Source organism: Apodemus sylvaticus, chromosome 5, assembly GCF_947179515.1.
Source record: "Apodemus sylvaticus chromosome 5, mApoSyl1.1, whole genome shotgun sequence".
NCBI classification, from domain to species: domain Eukaryota; kingdom Metazoa; phylum Chordata; class Mammalia; order Rodentia; family Muridae; genus Apodemus; species Apodemus sylvaticus.
Window position 1 is genome coordinate 109,580,435 of NC_067476.1, and position 22,971 is coordinate 109,603,405.

At 40.1% G+C, this 22,971-nt stretch overlaps 1 protein-coding gene across 2 annotated transcripts in view; it reads left to right on the plus strand.

Annotated features, from left to right (window-relative positions):
* Positions 1-22,971, plus strand: part of Usp8 (ubiquitin specific peptidase 8) — a 49,431-nt gene that overhangs the window by 11,573 nt on the left and 14,887 nt on the right. For both annotated transcript variants that reach the window (XM_052183509.1, XM_052183510.1), the window contains exons 3-11: positions 1,097-1,241; positions 4,067-4,152; positions 8,507-8,669; positions 11,195-11,237; positions 13,051-13,195; positions 15,056-15,218; positions 15,702-15,846; positions 16,150-16,373; positions 20,563-21,120. In XM_052183509.1, the coding sequence (XP_052039469.1) occupies positions 1,097-1,241; positions 4,067-4,152; positions 8,507-8,669; positions 11,195-11,237; positions 13,051-13,195; positions 15,056-15,218; positions 15,702-15,846; positions 16,150-16,373; positions 20,563-21,120 (1,672 nt within the window). The remainder of the gene's footprint in view (positions 1-1,096; positions 1,242-4,066; positions 4,153-8,506; positions 8,670-11,194; positions 11,238-13,050; positions 13,196-15,055; positions 15,219-15,701; positions 15,847-16,149; positions 16,374-20,562; positions 21,121-22,971) is intronic.

Sequence of the window (22,971 nt, forward strand, 5' to 3'; positions counted from 1 at the left end):
ACTGATTCTAATACTTGCTGGAAATATAAATTTGCTTAAAATAGGTTGTCTTTAAAATTGTCAACTCAAGTTGAGGAACAGAGAACAAAAGAGAACTTTCCACTCACATTTATTTTCACCAGCAAAAGAGATTTAGAAATTAGTAAGTAAGTACGTCGTTATTTAGACAGAAATAAAGTTTTGGAAAGAAAGGTGAACCTAGCTACCGCATTCCCTAGACTTAGGAAAAGTAGATCTTAGAGAGCAAGGAGGAGCAATAGGTATCTCTGATTGGAGAGAAATATGATCCCAGATGAATCAATGAAGACAAAGCTAAGACACCTGGGTAGGCACTGGGGCATTTTAATGAGTCATTTTATCAAGAAAATAAAAAATGAAAAGAAAGTAAAGCATCAGTGGTGATAGTTGAGTAGTGAAACTTCAGTAGAAGTGGGGAGAGAGTCTGGCACACACCATTGTTTCTTTTTCTTTTTCTTTTCTTTTTTTTTTTTTTTTTTTTTTTTTTGATTTTCCCGGAGACAGGGTTTCTCTGTATAGACCTGGCTGTCCTGGAACTCACTCTGTAGACCAGGCTGGTCTCGAACTCAGAAATCCGCCTGCCTCTGCCTCCCAAGTGCGGGATTAAAGGCATGTGCTACCACTTATGTTTTTTTTTCTTTTTTTTTTGGATTTCACACCATTGTTTCTTAATATACCAGTAGTGGAATGACTTTAAAAAATGCCGGTTAGGGGGAAATAGAGAAAGATTGGCTTCTTCTTGAGCTAAATTGGTAACGTGGGATACCATGGAAAGTAATTTTGTTTAATTCTTATTGTTTGATTTTTTTTTTTTGACAATAAAATCATCTTTGAACTTTCTCAAATACTAAAGACAGAAACTTTATAAATGTTAGATCAAAGATGTTCATTTCTTTCTATCAGGGTCTGGTGTATCTCTTAAGACTAGCTTAACACCAGAGGGAGGTTATAAATTGTAATTGGGTGAAGTAAAGAACTTAAATCATGAAATTTATTTTATCAGAGGTCATCTGCAGAGTTTATATATTACATGTATTTTTCCCAGTACCAAGTTTTGTAAATTCTCTTCTTTTCTAAGTTATATACACAGCGCTCAGAAGATCTTCAAGGCAGCAGAAGAATGCAGACTAGATCGTGATGAGGAAAGGGCCTATGTGCTTTATATGAAATATGTGGCAGTTTATAATCTTATCAAAAAGAGACCTGATTTCAAGCAACAGCAGGTACCCTCTTTTTGCTATTTTAGTTGATATTTTTTCATAGTAGAGCTATTGATTACCTCTAAAAGCGTTAACTACCTGTGACATTAACTTTTGTTCCTCTTCACCTCTCTCTCAATTCTGGCAACCTGGTAATGTTAATCAGAAGGTCTGTCACCAACATAACAATGGATTTAGATCACATGATACCTTGACAATTTTTAACTCCTGTGTGGCCAGGAAAAGCAAAGCAAAAATATACTTTTATTATTTGTTAGTATATTCATGCATACATTTTGTATGGATCAATATGTGTATAAAACAGTATATAAATGTATAAAGCCAGGCAGTGGTGGTGCATGCCTTTAATCCCAGCATTTGGGAGGCAGAGGCAGTCGGATTTCTGAGTTCGAGGCCAGCCTGGTCTACAGAGTGAGTTCCAGGACAGCCAGGGCTACACAGAGAAACCCTGTCTTGGGGGGGGAAAGTATATAAACTGTTTGCTTTTTGTTGTAATAAATTATTGCTAGGTCAAGTGGAAAGATTGAGTTTATTCAGTGCACTGAATAAGAAAAATAATAGCTGAATGCAGTGTCTCATGCTTGTAGTCTCTGGTGAGCCCAGGAGTTCCAGGCCAGCTTGGACAGCATAGAGAGATCCTATATCAATAAGTAAAACTCAGGGATTGGAGACATAGCCCAACAGATAAGAGTGCTTTGTACAGAAGGCCCAGGTTTGGTTCCCAGCACCCACTTCAGGTGACTTACAAATGCTTCTGACTCCAGCTCCAGGGTATCCATCCAGTGCCCTATTCTGGCCACCTTGGGCACCTGCACATGTGGCATACATGCATGCACCCCCCTTACCCCCTCACACTTTTTTTTTTTTGGATAGGCTCTTACTGTGGAGCCTAATTAGCCTCAAACATAGGTAGGATGCACCTGCTTCTGCCTCAGGAGTGCTGGGATTAAAGGTGTGCACCATCACATTCCTGCTGGTTAACCTTTTAAATGAGAAAATCTGAGGGAAATAGGAAAGGGGTACTGGTAAACCTGTGAAGAATTTTCAGTTGAGTAGGGGTCAGGTGTTATTGATCTATACTGCCACTTGACATGTTATCAACAATATCTATGATGATAATGGCCTTTACGGAACCTCAGTAATAATAGAGGACTGTGAGGACTGCTGCCTCATAGTTTCTAATAAGAGTCTCAAACACACCCTTTAAGTTAGAGAAGGCAAGGCTCTCAGACTAGCTTTTTGTTTTGTTTTGTTTGTTTTGAGACAGTGTTTCTCTGTGTAGGCTTAGTTGTTCTAGAACTTACTTTGTAGACCAGGCTGGCCTTGAATTCAGAGATTCACCTGTCTCTGCCTCTCAAAGCGCTGGGATTAAAGGCATGCACCACCACTACCTGGCTTAGACTAGCTTTTTAATTGAGTTCATGAAAATAAAACAAATGAGAACATTTTTGTTTTTGCTTTGTGTTTTGCTTTTATAAGAAGCTTGCAATGATTGCATTATACTTTTTTAAGAACATGTTGCACTAGAAGTCTTTACTTGGTGAAGGACTCTTCTGACTCAATAAAGTATTAGAATGTAAAAAATCAAAGTCTTGAGTTTTTTTTAGTTTAGATCAATGCATAGATACATGATAACTATTACAACAGATTTCTTTACCATCACTACTCTTACTTCACTGCTGAAGGTGAGCCCTTTATCTTCATGGTCCTTCTCACTCCCTTTCACACACACACACACACACACACACACACACACACATTTCTATTACTACTACTACTACTGTTAGCAATGAAGTGTCCTAATAGGCTTTGTTTACAAAGTCACGGTGACATGTAATTAGAGTCAGTCAGACGTGATTCCAGAATCTCAGTGACCATAATGTGTGACCTTTGGAAGTAGCTTCATTTGGAAGTTACTTTCCACAGCAGTTCGATTATGCTATTACTTTGTACTATTTGATTTTAGAAATTCATGATTTCCTCAAGTATAAAATTTGTTTTGTGTGTCAAAACTATCTTAACCCTAGTTAGCATGTAACTATTACAGATAGAGACAAAAATATCTGTTTAATATAGTAAACACAGTTTCTTACAGAGGAACACACCTGTAATTCCATTACTTGGGAGTTGAGAATGAAGATCCTAGAATCTTTTTGTTGGTGGTGGTGGTAGTTTTTTTTTGTTTGTTTGTTTGTTTTTGTTTTTGTTTTTTTGTTTTTGTTTTTTGTTTGTTTTTTTTTTTTTTGAGACAGGGTTTCTCTGTATAGCCCTGGCTGTCCTGGAACTCACTCTGTAGACTAGGCTGGCCTCGAACTCAGAAATCCTCCTGCCCCTGCCTCTCAGAGTGCTGGGATTACAGGGGTACGCCACCACCGCCCTACAAGATCCTAGAATCTAAGCCAGCGTGGAATACACACTGTCTCAGCGAATAAATAAATTCCAAACTGTTCATCTTTGCATAATTTGTTTATTCCTTTTGAGACTGGAGAAAAGGAACTTAGTGTATTACATATTTGTAAGAAGAAAATTTGCTTTGTTCTTCCAAACTCTCCTCAGTATTTATTTGTGATCAGTAAGAATAGTGTTAACTTTTAATGGCATCTCATAACTAAGTTAAATGTATTATATAGTGATTTTGTGCATACTGATAGTATAAAGATATTTTTGAAATATTTGACAATAAATTGTACATTTATATAGGTTAGAAGTTAAAAACAAATATTTCTGCTTCTTTTCTACAGGCATCATGATTTTAGTGTTTTCTGTAACACCAGTGCTGTAACTGTGCCTGGTACTAACAGTGTGGGATGGTTTTTGTATACTTTCAGGATTATTATCTTTCAATACTTGGACCTGCAAACATCAAAAAAGCTATTGAAGAAGCTGAAAGACTCTCCGAAAGCCTTAAACTAAGGTACTGATTTTACTATAAATTCTGTAAAAGAATGCAAATTGGAAGATGATACTACTATAGGTTTGTTCATTTATATCTAACCATACCTATAATACCCAGTTCCTACAAACAAGTCATATGTTAACTGATATTGCCCATATTAATGTGTTACTATTAATATTCTTCATGAACATTTTAGGCTATTAAAATAGTACTGATGTTTTACATTAGAATTCATGTCCAATTTTTCATGTTATGGTAATTGTAAATTTTTGACATAATAAAAAGGAATTTTAATTCTTCACATATGGCATGTTGTATTAGAAACTGCTACTGGCTTTAATTAATCAGAAATGACTTATTCTTAGTTTTAATCTCTCTATAGTTGCAAAAGTTATATATCTTATAAACAAGATAATTTCAGTATTTACCATGACTGCCTTACCAGTTTATGAAATGATTACAAATAAGGACCTCAGAGATGGCTCAGGAGTCAAGAGCAACTTGCTGCTCTTTCAGAGTGCTTGAGCATTTTGTTTTTGAACCAGGATTGTTTAGAAGTATGGCGTTTAATTTTCAAATAAGAGATTTTTCTTTTTTCTTTTTCTTTTTCTCTTTCTTTTTGTTTTTTCGAGACAGGGTTTCTCTGTGTAGCCCTGGCTGTCCTGGAACTCACTCTGTAGACCAGGCTGGCCTCGAACTTAGAAATCCACCTGCCTCTGCCTCCCAAGTGCTGGGATTAAAGGCATGTGCCACTACTGCCCGGCTCTGATTTCTATTTCAATTTCATCATAGCTACAGATATTTCATCCTTAAACAGTCTTTAACGTGTGGTTCTATATACAGTGTTACCTTGGCCAATATGCAGTGTGTACCTGAAAAGAAAGTGCAGTGACTGAATATACCTCACAATGGAAATGCACTTTCAGCAGGGTGGGGATGGTTAGGAGATGTGTTAGAGTTGTGGACCTTATTTACACTGTAGTACTGTTTGTCGTTTAGGTCTCCATGCTTTGTTGAATGCTGTTCAGATCTTAACTGTTTTCTGCCCCACCCCCTCAATGATTTTGAACTTAGGGCCTGTGCTACCACAAATGCTCGAACTTGAAAAGACACCCTTCCCCCCCCCCCCCCCACACACACACAGTGGTGGTGATTTGTTATGAGATTTTGTTTTGTTTCATGGGGTGTTTATTTTGGCAGTGAGGTTGTAACAATTATTGTGACAGGGTACTAAAAATCTAAACAAATACTTTATTTCTCTCTGTAATTACATTGAGCTTTTGTGTATTTTGAAGTTGTGATTTTAGGCATTTATACATCTATGGTTATCATAAATTGCAATGAATTCGGTCATTGTGTTTTTCTTATCTGGAAACAGTCTCTCCTTTGATATGGGGCATTCATCTTTGCTTTATTACTTCCAGCCCATTCAATTTAATTCTATCCCACTTTTCATTTATCCTGACAGTCTGTCTCGTTGGCATATTCCCTCTGTTCACATCTAAACCAGTCATAGCATATATGCTTTAAGGAAAGCAGGAGGGAAAGTACTTTTTCTCTCTACCTGCCTTTCCTTCCCTGTTTTCTGGCTCATTCTGTTGCTACATGATGCAAGTTTCTGCCTGACACCTTGCTGAGCTCTAGAGAATCTCCCTAGCTTTCCTGGTAGTCCACATCTGCTGGGAACAAGTTCATCACTTTTCTTATCTGGTAATTTTATTTTTACTCCTATTTTTCATTTGCTTTTTGTTTTGGGTGTGGGCATGTGGTCTTAGGTCACACATTGTAGGAGTCATTCTCTCTGTCCACCATGTGAGGATCAGGGATCAGACCCAGTTATCAGCTGATGCCCTTGTCTTTATTCCCAAGTAATGTCTCATAAGATACATGCTTCTTCTGAGTTGACAGGGTTTTGTGGTTATATTTGTTTGTTTTGTTCTTTGTCCCCCTTGGTAGCTCTGACTAGCCTGGAACACTTTTATGTAGACCAGAGTTTCAGAGTCACAGAAGCTTCTGGAGCGCTGGGATTAAAGGTGTGCATCTCCAGGCCCAGCTGTCTTCTTCTTTTTTTTTAAAATATGTATTTATTTATTATGTATAAGTACACTGTAGCTGTCTTCAGACGCCAGAAGAGGGTGTCAGATCTCTTTACGGATGGTTGTGAGCCACCATGTGGATGCTGGGATTTGAACTCATGACTTTTGGAAGAGCAGTCAGTGCTCTTACCAGCTGAGCCATCTCTCCAGCCCCCCAGCTGTCTTCTATTGATTCTGATGTGGAAATCCATACCAGTTGACCCTGTTGTTAATTTACTGTATGTCATATGTTCTTTCCTGGCTTGAGATTTTCTCCTTAGTAGCAGTTTATGGTGCGACTACTGTTGTTTTTCTATTGTTTCTGATTGGGATTTACTGGACTCTGCATCTGTAAATCTATGTCTTTTATCAAATTTGGGGCATTTGGGGCTATTCTTTCAAATGTTTTTATTTTGTTTCATTCTCTTACTGGCACTCTGGGTATCCATGCGACAGGCCTGTGGTTTGTCAGGAAATCCACCTGAGGCTGTGTCTGTTACTGTCTAAGCCTCTCTTCTTATACTGAAAAGTTTTTGTTGCTCTTTAGGTCCTGAATGTTGCCTCTAGTTTTCAGGTTGTTTTTCAGAAACTTTTTTTTTTTTTTGATTTGGTTTTTTTCGAGACAGGGTTTCTCTGTGTAGCCCTGGCTGTTCTGAAAATCACTCTGTAGTCCAGGCTGGCCTTGAACTCAGAAATCCACCTGCCTTTGCCTCCCAGAGTGCTGGGATTACAGGCGTGCACCACTACCACCTGGCTTTTCAGAAACAATTTAACTCCAGAATTTCTATTTGGCTATTTTATAGTATTTGCCTTTTTTTTTTTTTTTTTTTTTTTACAGAAGTGTCCTTTATGTTTAGTCATTACAAACCACTTTTCACTTATCCTGGAGCAGAGTTGGTTAGCGGCTCATGACTGCTGTTTTGAATGTTGTCCCGGCTTGTCTCGCCAGTTTCATCACTCGTCCTTTCTCTTTGGATGTCCTGTTTTCCTGTATGTTGGTTGGTTTTGTTCATGGTGGGCCATGGAGGCTCAGCCCCTTGGTTATTCCCTTCAAGAATTGTGTATTTTGTATTTTGTTCTGGGATGGTGGTGAACTTGGCTGGGTTGGATTTTATACTCTGTTTTGTCTGTGGTAGTTAACATCTGGAATGTCTTTTAAAGTTAGCTCTTTCCTCAGTGTTTGCTCTATTCTTACTTAGTTTGGGTGTCGGCTGTAGACTTGAACAACTTTATGCAAAGAGACTGGAACATTGGCTTTCTTATTAGTTTTAGCTGCTTCTGGCATATGAAGTCCTGATGTTAGGAATAAAACTATCAAAATTAGAGAGTTTGACAGATGTGCTTCCCCTTCCCAGTCCTTCACCCTGCCTGTTCCTTGTCTGTATAAGCATGCCAGAGTTTTAGTTCATTCTTTATTAACCAACTGGAGTCAATTATTCATTACCCTTTTCTCCCTTTGCTCTATATTCTCTCTCCTTTCCCTCCACACCCCGCCCGCCTCTGTCTCTGTCTCCATCTCCTCCCATCCTCGGAAGTTCAGAACCAGCAGACATTCCTGTCATCACTAATGACAGGGTGAGCAAGGTTCTTGAGCGCATACATTCCCAACAGTACTGCTTGTCATTCTGTGGGGAATAGTTCCAGATACCTTGGAGAGCTGCAGACTATAGTCACCACAACTTGTTTAACTTTTAGCAAATTAGAAGATAATCACTTCTTGACTTGGGTAATAATTCTCCAGTTGGTGTGGTTAATACCTTTCCTGAATACTTGTTTTAACATTTTGATCTAAATCATCAACATAGTTGAGATACTGGGACAATTTCTTTTCCAGAGATAATCAAGAGTTTGTTTTAAAAATTAAATTGTAATCTAGCATTGGAGAGGAATATAAGGACAGAGAAAAAGGAGGGAGGTGATTGGAGAATGGATGGAGAGAAGAAGGTCTATGGGACATATCGGGAGGGGGGATCTGGGAAAGGGGAAATCATTTGGAATGTAAACAAAGAATATAGAAAATAAGAATATTTAAAAAAAATAAAAATTAAATTGTAGCAGAATTGATAATTGAATATTTGAAATTACTGAAAAAGCAAGAACATTAATAAAAAGAGCATAACATTTATTTTGCAAGGCATTTGTCCAGTTTAAAGTACACAGTGCCCCTGAGGGCAGATGCATGTGGTTTGTATGGGAACTCTAGCAGAATTCTCCCAAGGCAGGATACTAAGTATGAAACATGAACTCCCTTAACTATACTCCGTTCATCATGTTAATAAGAATCTTCCTTCAACTAGATACGAAGAGGCTGAAGTTCGGAAACAACTTGAAGAAAAGGACAGACGGGAGGAAGAGCAGCTGCAGCAACAGAAGAGGCAGGAGATGGGGAGAGAGGACAGCGGAGCGACAGCCAGACGCTCTGTGGAGAGTTTACTGGATTCCAAAACCAAAACCCAAAGGGTACTGCATGTTTATTGTGTAAAACCTGGTCCTGTTTGCCTCCTACCTGGAGGAACTGCTCTGCCACTGTAAGGTTCTTTGAGGCGACAGGGATAACAATTCACATGTTGGTCAGGAATTTGAATCAAAGGTCCCGGCTGCAGTTGGTCCCAGGTTTCCCTGTAAGCTCCCACAGCAGCATTGGCCTGGTCACTGGTTACAGTTTCCGCAGTCACTACAGTGGAAGGAGGGTGGCATGAGAGGAACCATTGGATTGTGGTCTAGCCATCTAGGTTCTGGGCCTGTGTGAGCCTTGATTAACAACTCTTGGACTCAGTTTTGCCAAATGAAGGTCTTAAAACAAGATCTGAGGTGTCTTTTTCCTCCTGATAGATTTACATTGAGAGAAGGACCAGGGTCAGGCATGGAGGTGAGGTGAGTGACTTTAACCCCAGCAGAGGCAGGTGGATCTCAGAGTTCATTCAAGTGAGTTCCAGGCCAGCCAGGGACACACAGAGAAACCTGCCCGAAAACCAAAAATAAAAAGAGAGAAGGACTTGGTTTGCTGCTTTATTTGGTCCCAAACAGCTCTGTGACTGGAGTCTCAGGCACTGCCATCTGTTCCTTTTGTCTTCTCTTCTATTTCCCATTTGTCTGTCTGTCCTGCTCAGCATTTCATTCCGTCTTCTTACCATGTATACAAGATGTCTTTATCCAAAGCCACCAGTGACACAGTCTCTGCCAGCTGTCACTGTGCCCCTTCCTTTCCTTTCTCAGAATTACTCTCCCTATGATGTAAATTTTTTTTGAGTTGTTGAAGTCCTTGGAGACTGTGATCCTCTGATTCTTTGTGTTTCTGAAGGGTTTGTCCTGTTCCGTTGCTAGTGTTGATTACTGGTACTTGGAAGAATTTTCACTGGGTTAAGCACTCTAAGAGGGTTAAGCAATCTGATTTTCCATCATTTGATTTCATGTGGGAGACAAACCACTAACTTTGGGAGGTGTTTCTCAACAGGTCACGTGGCTGCCAGAGCAAATAACAGGACTTAAAGGGAAATTTTTCATTTTGTTACCTTTTCTTTTCTTCTTCTTTTTTAAATAATTTATTTGTGTTTTATGTGCATTGGTGTTTTCCCTCCTTGTATGTCTGTGTGAGAGTGTCAGATCTTGGAGTTAAAGACAGTTGTGAGCTGCCATGTGGGTGCCAGGAATTGAACCTGGGTCCTCTGGAAGAATCAGCAGTTAGCGCTCTTAACTGCTAAGTCATCCCTCCAGCCCCTTGTTGCCTTTTCAAAAATGGCTAGTCACTTTTTTTCTAATTTCAGACAGAGTCTCTTGTAGCCCAGGTTAGCCCAGACTCACTAAGCAGTCAAGGCTGGCCTTAAATCTCTGCTTTTTGCCTTTACCCCAATTTCTAGGATTATAGGCCCATGTAATTATGCCCAGTTAATGGGCATAGGACAAGCAAATGACCAGCTTTGGTACATCTCCAGCCCTGTTGCTTTCACTTTAACAATTGCCCTGCTTCATCTACTACACTCCCCGCCCAGCCCCCCACCCCCACCCTTCTGACTTGAGTATTTGAAAGCCAACTGTAGCTGCTCTGCTACTTTCCTGCTAACTGCTTTGCTGTACAGCTCACATAGCCATAGTCCTCTCCACCCTATAAACCTAACGGTGACTCCTTAGTGCCGCCTGGTGCTCAGACTTTGCTGCTGCCTGTATGTGATTGGTTCTCAAGTTGATGTGTTGAGGCACTAAAATAATTTTCCTTTAAGAGTCTCTTCCTCTGAAACTTCATACCATGTACTTGACTGAATAAAAAAAGTGAATCACACTCTCCCCCACCCCACCCCCAACCTGTAGGGTTTCCATTATTTCCTACAATGTTGGGGCAGTGCTGTTTTGTTTCATGATGAGAATTCTCTGCAGATGGTACCGTGTTTCATATTGTGTCGTACTAGGAGCCAGGTGATGCATATAACTTGTGCAGATGTACCCCTACAAAAGAGTGTTACTAACTTTGATCCATAGGTCCAAGTGGGTTCTCAGTTTTCCCATCTGTAAAATGAGCTAGCATCTTACAAGGTTCTGTCATGTTGCCTCAGAAAATGTAACCTGTAGAAGTAGTATAAGGAGGTTGTTCTTACTTGATTTTCCTTTAATTTTATGGTAGAAAACACAGACTGGAATACTAGAATTGCTGTTTCATTTTAAGAAGCACTTTCTAATTAAGTACTCAAATTATATCTGGCACTTGCTTAAGAAAATTTGAGAAGGAACAGCGATTTTGATACACTTGAGGTTATTTTAGCTGGTGCCCAGTAAAGCCAGTACTGTGTGTCTAAACTCCAGGGGGCAGAGGGTGTCACCAGGCTTGAGGACTTCATGCTCTTGAGACGAGCTCTCTACTACTGAGCTCTGCCTTTTATTATGTGTATTTCTATAAAATGCCATTACTCGGCACACTGTATTTCTTAACTTTCCATTGCAATGGAATATTGAGTCTTTTTATGAAATTGAAATTCTTTTCTTCTGTGAACTAGATTAATGGAGAGAAGAGTGAAGGTGGTGCAGCTGCAGAGAGAGGTATGTGAGAAAGGATGTTCCTCTGAGGCTCTTTTCATTGGAATAGACTTCAGTTTGACACAGTGAGAGTCTTCCTATACTCTGTAAGTTCTGTATTGATTTACTGAGGGGTTAGTTTATGCGTTACTTTAGTCTGGCATGATTAAATGTGTCAATGTGCAGTTTACTTATTTTGTTTTCTTGGTACAGTATTTAACCATAGCATAGTGTTTGAGAGATGACCTCTCAGAAGCTGCTCCTCAATAAACTGAGTATGATACTTACTACTCTACCTCAGTTTCCCTATATGTAAAGAGGGGTTTCTTTTCCTACTACTTAAGGAAGGAAGGGTTTATTTTGGCTCCTGGTTCGAGAGTACAGTTGCTCACAGCCCTGGTATGGGAAGCTTGAGGCAGCTGGGCAGCTGCTGTGTAGTCAGGAAGCAGAGGACGGTGAGCGCCAGCATCAGCTCACTTCTCCTTCTCACCCAGACAGTACCTCAGCCAAGGAACCAGTAGCCTAATAGAAGTGAGACAGTTCCTCACAGGCGTGGCTAGAAGCTGTCTCTGAGGGGATTTTAGATCCTGTCAAGTTGACAGCATTAATTGTCAAAGGAGTTTATAAGGAAACAGTTCATGGTAAATTCAGTTGCATATATTGAACTTTGAGGATCCATAGTAAATTTAAGGGTTGTAAGCTGTTATGTGTGACTCTAGGTTGTAAGAGTTAATTATTTAGTGAATGCCCTTGTGCCCTGATGAAGAAATCTTAACATGTAATTTGTATCCATACCTGGTATTGATGATCTACTGACAAGTATCTGACCTACCAATAAGTTAGGTAGTTGACTTCATCTATTAGAGAAATTTTTTCTTTTTCAGAAAAGATATAAATTAAACATAATTACATGTAACACCAAAGTAATTGTGTACTGATCATACAATAATTTTAAAAATAAGCTCCATGCAGTGTAAGGTGCCCTCCTAGAAGCCGTTGTCTTAAGATTTGTTTTCGTTGCAGCTCATCATGCTTAAGTATTACCCTGTTCCCCACCCTGGAAGGTGGTTTAGCAAGCAGCTCTGTAGCTAAAGTTTAACGTGATACTTTTTATCTTTCATTTCAGGTGGTAAAGCTGACAAAAAAATAGCAACATTGTTTTGTTTGCTTTTGGCAAATTGCATTCCCCATTCCAGTTAATAAATAATTGAAAATAATTCAAACAGTCCTCATAGCACCTCATCAGAGACCCAAATAGGAATTAGAAAAGATAAATTAGAACCTTTTGAGACTCATTTGTTTAGAACAATAACTTATCTATACAAGACTGGCCTTGAATTTTATATATAGTCAGGGTTGACCTTTTAATGCAAGTACTCCACCATGCCCAGTTTATGCAGTTGCTGGGGTTTGAACCCAGGGCCTCGTGTGTGCTGGAAAAGTATTCCACCAATTGAGCCACGTCCTTGTGACGTTAGTACTCATGCAGTTTGTGTATGAAATGTTTCTATCTTAATGAGGCATATATTTAATTTTCTTTCTTTGAGAGAACTAATACCAGATATAGTTGGAACCTTGACATGAAGGTTTTAATTGGGCGAAGGGAGTCATGATGGAATCAAACCCAGAGCCAAACACTGCTAGGCAGATACTATTTCACTGTCAACCTGTGTATAAATAAGTCATGGAACTTGTCTCTTAATATATGTCAATATGAATTAGACTCGGTGTTCATGTAAAAGATATCATCTCTGTGGGATGATAAGTTTGTGATGCCAAGAATACTTTGCTTTTCCACATTTGCTTGTCATTTACTACTGTGTCTCTCAATTCCAAGGAGCAATCACAGCGAAGGAGCTGTATACAATGATGATGGATAAAAACACGAGCTTGATTATAATGGATGCTCGAAGAATACAGGATTATCAGCGTTCCTGTATCCTGGATTCTCTCAGTGTTCCTGAAGAAGCGATAAGTCCAGGGTAGGTCACTGTGTGCTCAGACAATAGCAGACAAGTTTGCGATGCTAACAGGCCGGCCTTGATTCGTGCTGTGCCCCCATGTGGCCTGCCTGTGTCCTTTCAATCAACTTGTGTTCTGTCGTCTCTGTTACTATGGAAGTGCACGGTGTGCTTATTACCATTGCTCTGTTCATTTCCTTATATAACAAGTGTGATTTACTTACCTGTCTTGTTTTTAGACTTGGCCTTTATCTAGTAAATATGATGGTGCTTTTCTATATATACAGGAACATATGAATTTATTAAAATAAACTTAGTAGAACAAATTATAAAGACAGTACATAAGAAACTTAAATTTGGGAAACAATTTTTGATTCTGTTATTTCCCAGCATGGTCACTAAAATACTAAATGTAAAAGAACTATATAGGCAAATAGTTCTCTTAAGAACCTCACATTTCATTGGCTTCCACTCTATTTTGCTGTAGGTCAAGCATCTTGATCTGTCTCTGTAAGAACAGCAGAAGATGATGGATCAGCTCCTCCTTCTCCTCTTCCTCCTCCTCCTCCTCCCCTGCACTTCCCAGTAGATACAGCCAACATTATTACTTAGGAACATGTTTTATTTTTAGTCCAGAGCTATTTTGTTTTATTTATCGGTAAAAGTTTCACCAGGCCCACTCAGCTTGCCAGTGCTGTGGCTAAACACCAAAATGCCTGCCCACTAAATGCTGCGTGCTTTCTAGAACATTGGCTTTTTTTTTTTTTAACCAACGGAATGGATCTGTATTATTCAATCATTCTGTAATTCAGTAAATATTTTCTGAGCAGTGGGCTGGGTTGCTGTGGCTCTGAGAGCTGAGACAGCCGTGAGGAGACACAAGTCAGTGCCTTTGTGAGGCGTTCATTTAAATAGGCAGATGAGGACAAGGAAAAGAATAAAAATTAAAATACATCATATTCCTTAAGTTAGTGAGGTGTGATGGGTGGATCTGTATTGGTGTGTGTGTGTGTCTGTTTGTCTCTCTGTCTGTCTTTCTGTCTTGGAGTAGACCCTAAAATTTAGTTTAAGGAAGACTCACAGAAAAGTTCTTAGCAAGTGTTGAAAATATGCACGTTCTAAGGCCAGGAGTGGGAGCAAGCAGAGACACCAGCAAGAGGAGAGGTTCTAAGCAGGAGCACAGCGAAGGGGACAAGCCGTTAGAGAGGAGAAGGATGAGGTGACAGGACTACAGTCAGGGTAACAGGCCATGGTCAGGACCTGAGCTTCCACATGAGCAGGACACTAGCTGAACCCTGCCTCCCGTAGTTGAGAATACGCTGGTGACAGGACCTAAGTGAACTGGAGCCACAGGCAGGTTGCACGACCTTTACATGCCAGGACACCATAGCGTGGGGGAATGTCGCCCACATGCCCCTGGCTCTCCTGGTACTTCTGGGAGGACTCAGTAAAATCTGAAGCACATGGTGTCTGGCACACTGTAAGGCTGTGTGTGTGCTTGCTGACTAAGTTAAATCTTGCTGTTTAGTTACTATAAGTATAGGTAGACGTGAGCTTAAATATGAGTAATGCATCCAATGTGATTCTCCAGTTTAGATTTGGCTGAGAAGGGTGTCCAGGGATTTGGCTGTGAAGGGTGTCCAGTTTTGCTGTGCCCCACCTCCATCTTCTTTTTTTAAGGACTTAAAATTGAGCCTGTTTCTTTCCCTCTCTAGTAATTACTAAAATGCACTAATATGCAATAAAGAAGGGCTAGAATATCTTTGACTAGTTAATATCTTAATATGGAACTTAACTTGAGAAAGTTTGTCCTGGTATGGCACAGAATATACAAGGATCATTTCTCAACTTTGCCTCAATACAAATGCTCATTTGTTTCAGAGTCACTGCTAGTTGGATTGAAGCAAACCTCTCAGATGATTCTAAAGACACATGGAAAAAGAGGGGGAGTGTGGACTATGTGGTCCTTCTTGACTGGTTTAGTTCATCGAAAGATTTGCTGCTTGGGACCACTCTACGGAGTCTGAAAGATGCACTTTTCAAGGTTGGGGGCTCTTATTACTGTAACCGCCATTGTCTGATTGTTGGGAGTCTAGTTGTTTAGACTTTTAAACCAACTATAGTCCTATAAAGTTGTGTTCAGGAACCATCTTGGAGATGAATATTTAATATTGAAAGTCATAATGTGCTCTTGAGCCTGGGTTCAGTCATTCTCTATATAGAATTTTACTTAAGGGGATGACAGCATGGGTGCATATCTTTGATGTTTATTCCAGCATGGCAGGGGGTGGTGGTCGGAAGTGTGTGTGTGTGTGTGTGTGCGCGCGCGCGCGCGCGCGTGTGCGTGTGCGTGTGCGTGTGTGTGTGTGCATTCATATGCATATATATTTGAATTTAATTATTTTTTGTTTTCATTTTACTCAACAGGGAATAGTTCTACATTTGGGTTTGTTGTGATTTGTGGTTTTTGCTGTTAAGAGGTCAAGAGACTGGTACCATCTTAAAGATATCTGTCCTTATTTTGTAGTGGGAAAGTAAAACTGTCCTGCGCCATGAGCCGTTGGTGTTGGAGGGAGGCTATGAAAACTGGCTCCTTTGCTATCCACAGTTTACAACGAATGCTAAGGTCACTCCACCCCCTCGGAGCAGAACTGAAGAGGTGTCTGTCTCATGTATGTATGTATGTATGTGTGTGTGTGAAAATTGTGTTTAAAATTGCTTCAGTAGAATAAAACACTTATGTGTTCAGGGTAACCTTACTTGTATATGCCTTTGTCCTATGACATGATAGTTTGTTTTCAGGCAAAGCACAGATTAGGAGTTCGTGTTCTTTAAGACAGTGGTGATTGCCATTTCACTCTGTTAGTTATCACACATAGCCTGGAAAACATGTAAATACTGTGTGTGAAGTTTGTGGTTCTTAAAATATATATATTGTTCTTTAAATATATATATTGTTCTTTTATCCATTTTAGTGGATTTTACTTATCCCTCCCTGGAAGAACCAGTTCCTTCCAAACCTCCTGCCCAGATGCCACCTCCTCCTGTAGAAGCAAATGAAAAGGCACAGTTGGTAACTGATCAAGACGAAAAACTGAGACTGTTGAACCAGTCAGCTCTAGCTGGACCTAGTGCGGCTCCCAAAGCTGAAGCTTCGCCCATAATTCAGCCAGTGCCTGCTACAAAGAATGTTCCACAGGTATTGTCTTGGTTCGGTTTTTTTGTTTGTTTGTTTGTTTGTTTTTTACTAACTTTATTCTTTTGTTTAAATATCATATTGACACATGATACACAGAGTTATATAAATTGTCTATGCTACCTTAAGAAACATCAGAAGGATTTGTGCATTTTGGCACCATTATTTTTATTTTTTATTTTTTGGTTTTTCGAGACAGGGTTTCTCTGTGTAGCCCTGGCTGTCCAGGAACTCACTCTGTAGACCAGGCTGGTCTCAAACTTAGAAATCTGCCTGCCTCTGCCTCCCAAGTGCTGGGATTAAAGGTGTCTGCCACCACTGCCCAGCCTTTATTTATTTATTTATTTATTTTTTAAGATTTATTTATTTTGGGGGCTAGAGAAATGGCTCAGCAGTTAAGAGCAGCAACTGCTCTTCCAGAGGTCCTGAGTTCATTTCCCAGCAACCACATGGAGGCTCATAGCCATCTGAAATGGAATCTGATGTGTGAAGCTACAGTGTGCTTGTATACATTAAATAAATTAATTAATGTTTAAAAATATCTATTTTATGTAAATGTACACACTGTCTCTGTCTTCAGACACACCAGAAGAGGGCATTGGACCCCATCACAGATGTTTGTGAGCAACCATGTGATTGCTGGGAATTGAATTCAGGACCTCTGGAAGAACTGTCAGCACTTTTAACCTCTGAGCCATCTCTCCAGTCCTAGGCACCTTTATTTTTACAAAACCCTTTTATAATAATTATCCCTGTTGCCCTGGCTATATTAGATTACTTACAAGACTTCAAAGCTAGCGGTGGCCATTTCCCATTACCTGTAGCAGCAGCTTATGTTCTGAGGTGGTTGGAAGAGCTCAGCTGGTGACATTGCTGTGAGTTGACTGGCACAGCTGCCCTCAAGTGTCTGCCAGCTCCCAGACTCCACAAGAATGGCAAAGCTTGCAAGTGCCCAGTCCCTCTCACACATCTGCACACCGCCTGCACCCCTCTCAGAGCTAAGTCCTCTCTGCATCCTTCTGCTGCTTACAGATGCTGTGTGAGTAGCAGCCATGCTCTACTGTTCAGAGCAATGATGAGAAAAGTTCTCTGACATGCTCAGGACAGGAGCAGACCTTTACAAACAAAACATTGCACTGCGGAGCATGGGCCCATCACTGTGGAGTGTGGTTTGCCTGCTTTTTTGCGTATCAGAGATGTGAAATGTCAGTATTCTGGCTTTAAAAACTATTTTAGTTCCGTTTCATTGGCATTTGAAATGTTAATGATAGTTATTTAAAACTTGCAAAGATATTCAGATAAAAATTTAGAGCTTCTTGTTCTCTTTAAAGAAACAGTAATAAAACTTACCTACCTATTATTCAGTATGGCTTTGTAGCATTCATTTTCCCTCAGGTATTAACATTTGAAGTGGATGATGCCGATTTCTTTAGAGCCATTGAAAGTCAGTATCTTCATAATTTTTTTTAGATTATCTAATATTTCAGATTAACTCTTAAACAAATTGAATAGATACGTTTCCTTAAAATATAAATATAAGACATTATAAAGAGAGGGTATATTATTGTATTTATCTTCATGTTAATTGAATTCTAATCCTTGTGTGTCCCAAGATGACTGAAAAATGTAGTTTTTCCAGTGTATTTTGAGGTTCTTTGCACTCAATAATCTGAGAAGCAATTGAGGAAATTTCTATATGAAATGAAAGTTTGTAAATGTGAGTAGGATGGATTCTCTGCAGTGACTAAGAGAGACCTGTGTTGAGCCCAGTCACAGAATAGTTCCCCATTGCTCTATAGCCCTTGGGGAGCAGAGCAGGAGAACTGAGTTTCTTTTCTATAGAGAAGCAGCAGTTTTCTGGGATCTGGGATCTTAGTAGAGTTTACAGGTGCAGAGACTTGTAGTAAAAAAATGAGTGATCGGGGCCAGCTAGCCCTTGACCTGCATAGTTAAGCGTCCATGCTGGAGAAAGCACCGCAACAGCACAAGAGACCAGAAAGACAGCCAGTGACAGAGACTTGGATCTAATTTGAACTTTGTTCTATAGTTATGAGGGACTGAGAAGATTGTAAGTCTAAGATAGTAAAATGTAGTGCTTCTCAGACTGGGGAAGAGAGAGTGAACCAGCAGGTAGGGACAGAAGCTTTGGTTTGGGTCCTGCTCCACTTCTAGTGTTGGCTTCATCTCCACAGTGGTTCTTCCGACTTCATTCTCAATTGTAGAAAAGAATAGGTGGTTTTGTTTATAGGAAGGATTTGTTTGCTTATTTTAAACATTAAAAGGCAAAAATTAAAAGTGGAAAGAAATTGGGATTTTTTTTCCACTAACTTTGTTCTAATAGGAACATAAAATGCATTTTATAAGCATGCTGCAAGGTCATTATTAAGAAGTTCTCAAGTTCCCCTTGCTTTTTCAACACACAGTTTTTCAAGAAATGTTAGGGTTACAATATTCTTCTCACAATATTGTAGAGCAGCTAAAGCACTGCTTAGTGCTCACGTCTAAAGTATGGCAGCTTTCTCAGTCGGATGTGGTGCTGGGGGAGGGCTCAGCCAATATAGAGCCTGTCGTGCAAGTCTGATGATGAGTTCAGGGCCCATCCGCCACCTGAACACCACGCAGCATCACACACCTGTCATCCCAGAACTGGGGAGGCCAGCATAAGGGACTCTTGGGCCTGCTGGCTAGCCAGTCTACCTATCAGTGAGCTCCAGACTCAGTGAGAGATCCTGTCTCCAAAGTAAGATGGAAGACCAACAAGATGCCCAAGAGTTAAAGATGGCTTGAGTTTGAACCCTAGTACTATGTGGTAGAAGGAGAACTAACTCCTGCAGGCTGTCTTCTGACTCTCCCTACCAAATAAAAGTAATAATAACTTTAAAAATATATAATAGTAAGGTATAAGAATAAAGAGGTAGGGCTGGTGAGATGATTTAGTGGGTATAGGCGTTTATGCACAGGCCTAATGACCCGAGGTCAGCTTCAGTCCCTGGATCCTGCAACATAGCAGGAAAGACCTAACTTCCAGGAGTTGCCTTTGACCTCCACACTTGACTCTGCATTCACATCACATACAGTATGCATACACAAAATAGTAAATAAACATGTTGGGGCTGGAGAGATGGCTTAGCGGTTAAAGAGTACTGGCTACTCTCCCAGAAGACTTGGGTTCAATTCCCAACACCGACATGGCAGCTTGTAATTCCAGTTCCAGGAGTCTAACATGCTCACACGGATACACAGGCAAAACACCAATGCACATAAAATAAAAATAAATAAATATTAAAAATAAATAAAGGGAGAAAGGTGTTTATTAAAGAATGAATAGTAGTCAGGCTATGATAAAGTTTATTTAATTCATTTATTCATTTTGTGTGTAGGTATATGTACTTAAGTATATGTATGTGCACTACAACTTAAATGTGAATAGCAATATAAAATAGGATTTTATTAAAAGAGAAGCATGGTCAGATTTGTTTACAGTGATTACTTGGGTGAGTGAATGGCTGGGTACATAAAGGCTCTTGCCAAATAAACCTGGTGACTTGAATTCACTTTCTAGAAGGGGCTCCATAAAGGTGAGGGAAAGAACCAACCCTACAAAATTGTCCTTTAACTTTCACACTTATGCCAGGCACCTGAGATGTGTAACTGGAAATGGGACAAAACAGGTGAGCAGGCAGTGGGAGGCTTTTCTGGAGGTCGGGAAGAGAGGATGACATTAGGCAGTAGACTTCCTGGCTGTCTCAAGGTGGAAGCACAGCTGAAAGGAATTTGGCCAGGCATCTGAAAGCTACTGGAAGAACAGGGCCTAGACCTGCCAGGTGACTGTTTATACAGCTGTGTGGAGAGTGAAGAGAAACTCATGGCTGTGGGCACCATACATCCCCTTTTGGCCATGCTGGGCGTGAGGTATTATGGGGCACTTATGTGGAGATAGGGAGGAGTAGGAGGGTGTATTGGTATGGGGCTGCAGACTCTTCTGCCAAGTCTGAGTTCTATGGTCAATCACAAAGACATGTAACTCTTCTGAGCCCACAACACATGATTGCAAACTAAAACCAAAGTAGTACTCCTCTAAGTTTTGCTGAAGCAAGAGGATTGTAGGTTTGGGGCCAACTTAGCCTCTGTGTAAGAACTTGTCTCAAAAATGACACTAAAAGCACATTTTGTTCTATTTGTGTTTCTCTAGGTTGATCGTACGAAAAAACCGACAGTTAAGTTGCCTGAAGATCATAGAATAAAATCTGACAATACAGATCAGAGTGGAAGAGTTCTTTCTGATCGATCCACCAAGCCAGTATTTCCCTCTCCGACCACCATGTTAACAGATGAAGAAAAGGCTCGTATTCATCAAGAAACTGCCCTTCTTATGGAAAAGAATAAACAGGAGAAGGAACTTTGGGAAAGGCAGCAGAAGGAACAGAAAGAGAAGCTGAGAAGGGAGGAACAAGAGCGCAAAACTGGGACAACACAGGATGCAGAAGAACGTGACCTCACTGAGAATCAGCACAAAGCAAAGGGTGAACAAGAGAAGAGGGACAGCAAACAGACCAAGATGGACGCCAGAGCGCTCTCAGCAGATGAGGCCCAGGAAGCCTCAGGGATGCAGAGACAAAGTAAGAATGAGCATGAAGCTTCCGATGCTGCGATATCCATGGAAGGTAAAAGGTGTCCCACATCAGAAGCGCAGAAGAGGCCAGCAGATGTGTCCCCTGCATCCACGTCTGGAGAGCTGAGTGCAGGCAAGGTAGGTAAAGCAAACAGTAAATGTGAATAAGATGGTGACACAGTGGCCTTCCACAGACAGGACAGGCCTTCCTGGGGTGAGAGACTGTCCTGACCCCTTGGTATTTGCTTCCCTGCCCTCCTTTGAGGCCTGTGATGATGTATTGAATGATTGGATAGCAATAGAATCTTTGGTTTATAAAATGCCATACACATTATTATTCCTAGAAATAGTTATATTCATTTCTGAATATGTGTGTGTGTGATTATCAAAAGACTAGGATAAAATGAAAGGTCCCAGTAGGTTGAGGTAATTTTTGTCTACATAGAATATGGAGTCAGTAACATTGATAGCCTGATATTTATTTTTGCATATAATCATACTTTTGGTCAGTCTGTGTGATTTTTGTTTCTGGCAGTACACTTTGTAAAAACAATGTTACTTTTTTCTGTCCTTAATTACATACTCAAAGGTTGATTGCCTTAATTTTGGAAGGTATGTTCATGGAATGATAGACTTTTAATCTGTTTTCTTTGTGCAGCAAATAGTGTCCTTTCCTTTTGACTATGGTGTAACAGCAGGAACACTAACAGCTTACTTTTTGGGGGGGGTTTTTTGGATTTGTTTTTTTCGAGACAGGGTTTCTCTTTGTAGCCCTGTCATGGAACTCACTCTGTAGACCATGCTGGCCTCGAACTCAGAAATCCACCTGCCTCTGCCTCCCAGAGTGCTGGGATTACAGGCGTGCGCCACCACTGCCTGGCCAACAACTTACTTTTATTTATATGCAAGTAAATAGAAACGAGTTTTGGCAGTGCAGAAATGACTGCTGGAAAGCAAAATGCTACCTTGCAAAATGCCAGATTATACCTTTCAAACTACTTTAGTTACATATTCCAAATTAACAGTCCATATTAATATGAGGCGTAGGGAACACGGGCTAACCTCACTATAGAGCAAAAGCTCCTACTGCACATACCTGTGGGTCAGCTCACTCGGTGTCACATAAGCCTATGACTTCAACTCTGATTAAAGCTAAACAGAATACAACCCCTGTGTGAGACTTTTCTAAACACCTACAATTAGAGAGATGAAATTCTTACTTAAGATGTACTTTAAATACTTCAAAACACTCAAGGCATGCCAAATGCCAAATATTTGCCAGCATTTTTTATTTATAGTGGTAGCCCCATAAGGTAGTGAGTTTACAGGCAAAACTGAGCTCAGAGGCTGTTTGCTTAAAATTCCATAGGTAGTGAAATTGGAAGACCACCTCTTTCCCCTTCCTGTACTGGAGACAGCCTTAAGAACTTAACACTTTCATGTTTGTGGAGTCATTTGAGGTGCTGTACACATCCCTACAAACCTAAATGGCCCTCAGATTATGACATATGTGTAAACATATGAGGCCAGGCTGGTCTACATAGAGAGTTACAGGACAGACAGACACAACTACATAGAGAGACCCTGAATTTAATAAAAAAAAAAAATAATAATAATAATAAAAATAAAATAAAAAAGAGAAAGAAAAGAAAAACACAAGAAAAATTAATATAGTACATGAAAATTTAACATAACCCAATCATAGAACACTTTTACAACACCAAAAATCCACTCTGCCTGTGTATAGGCCTGTCCTATCCCATACCCACCCTAAAGCCTCAGACCTGAACCTGCTGTCTCCATTGACTGTCTTTTCTCAGTCTTTAGCAGCTGACTTCTTCCATCTAGCACAGTGGTTCTCAGACTTTTTAATGCTGGGACCCTTTAATACAGTTCCTCATATTGTGGTAACCCTCAATGATTAGATTGTTTCATTGGTACTTCATGAGTGTAATTTGCTACTGTCATGAATTGTAATGCAAATATCTA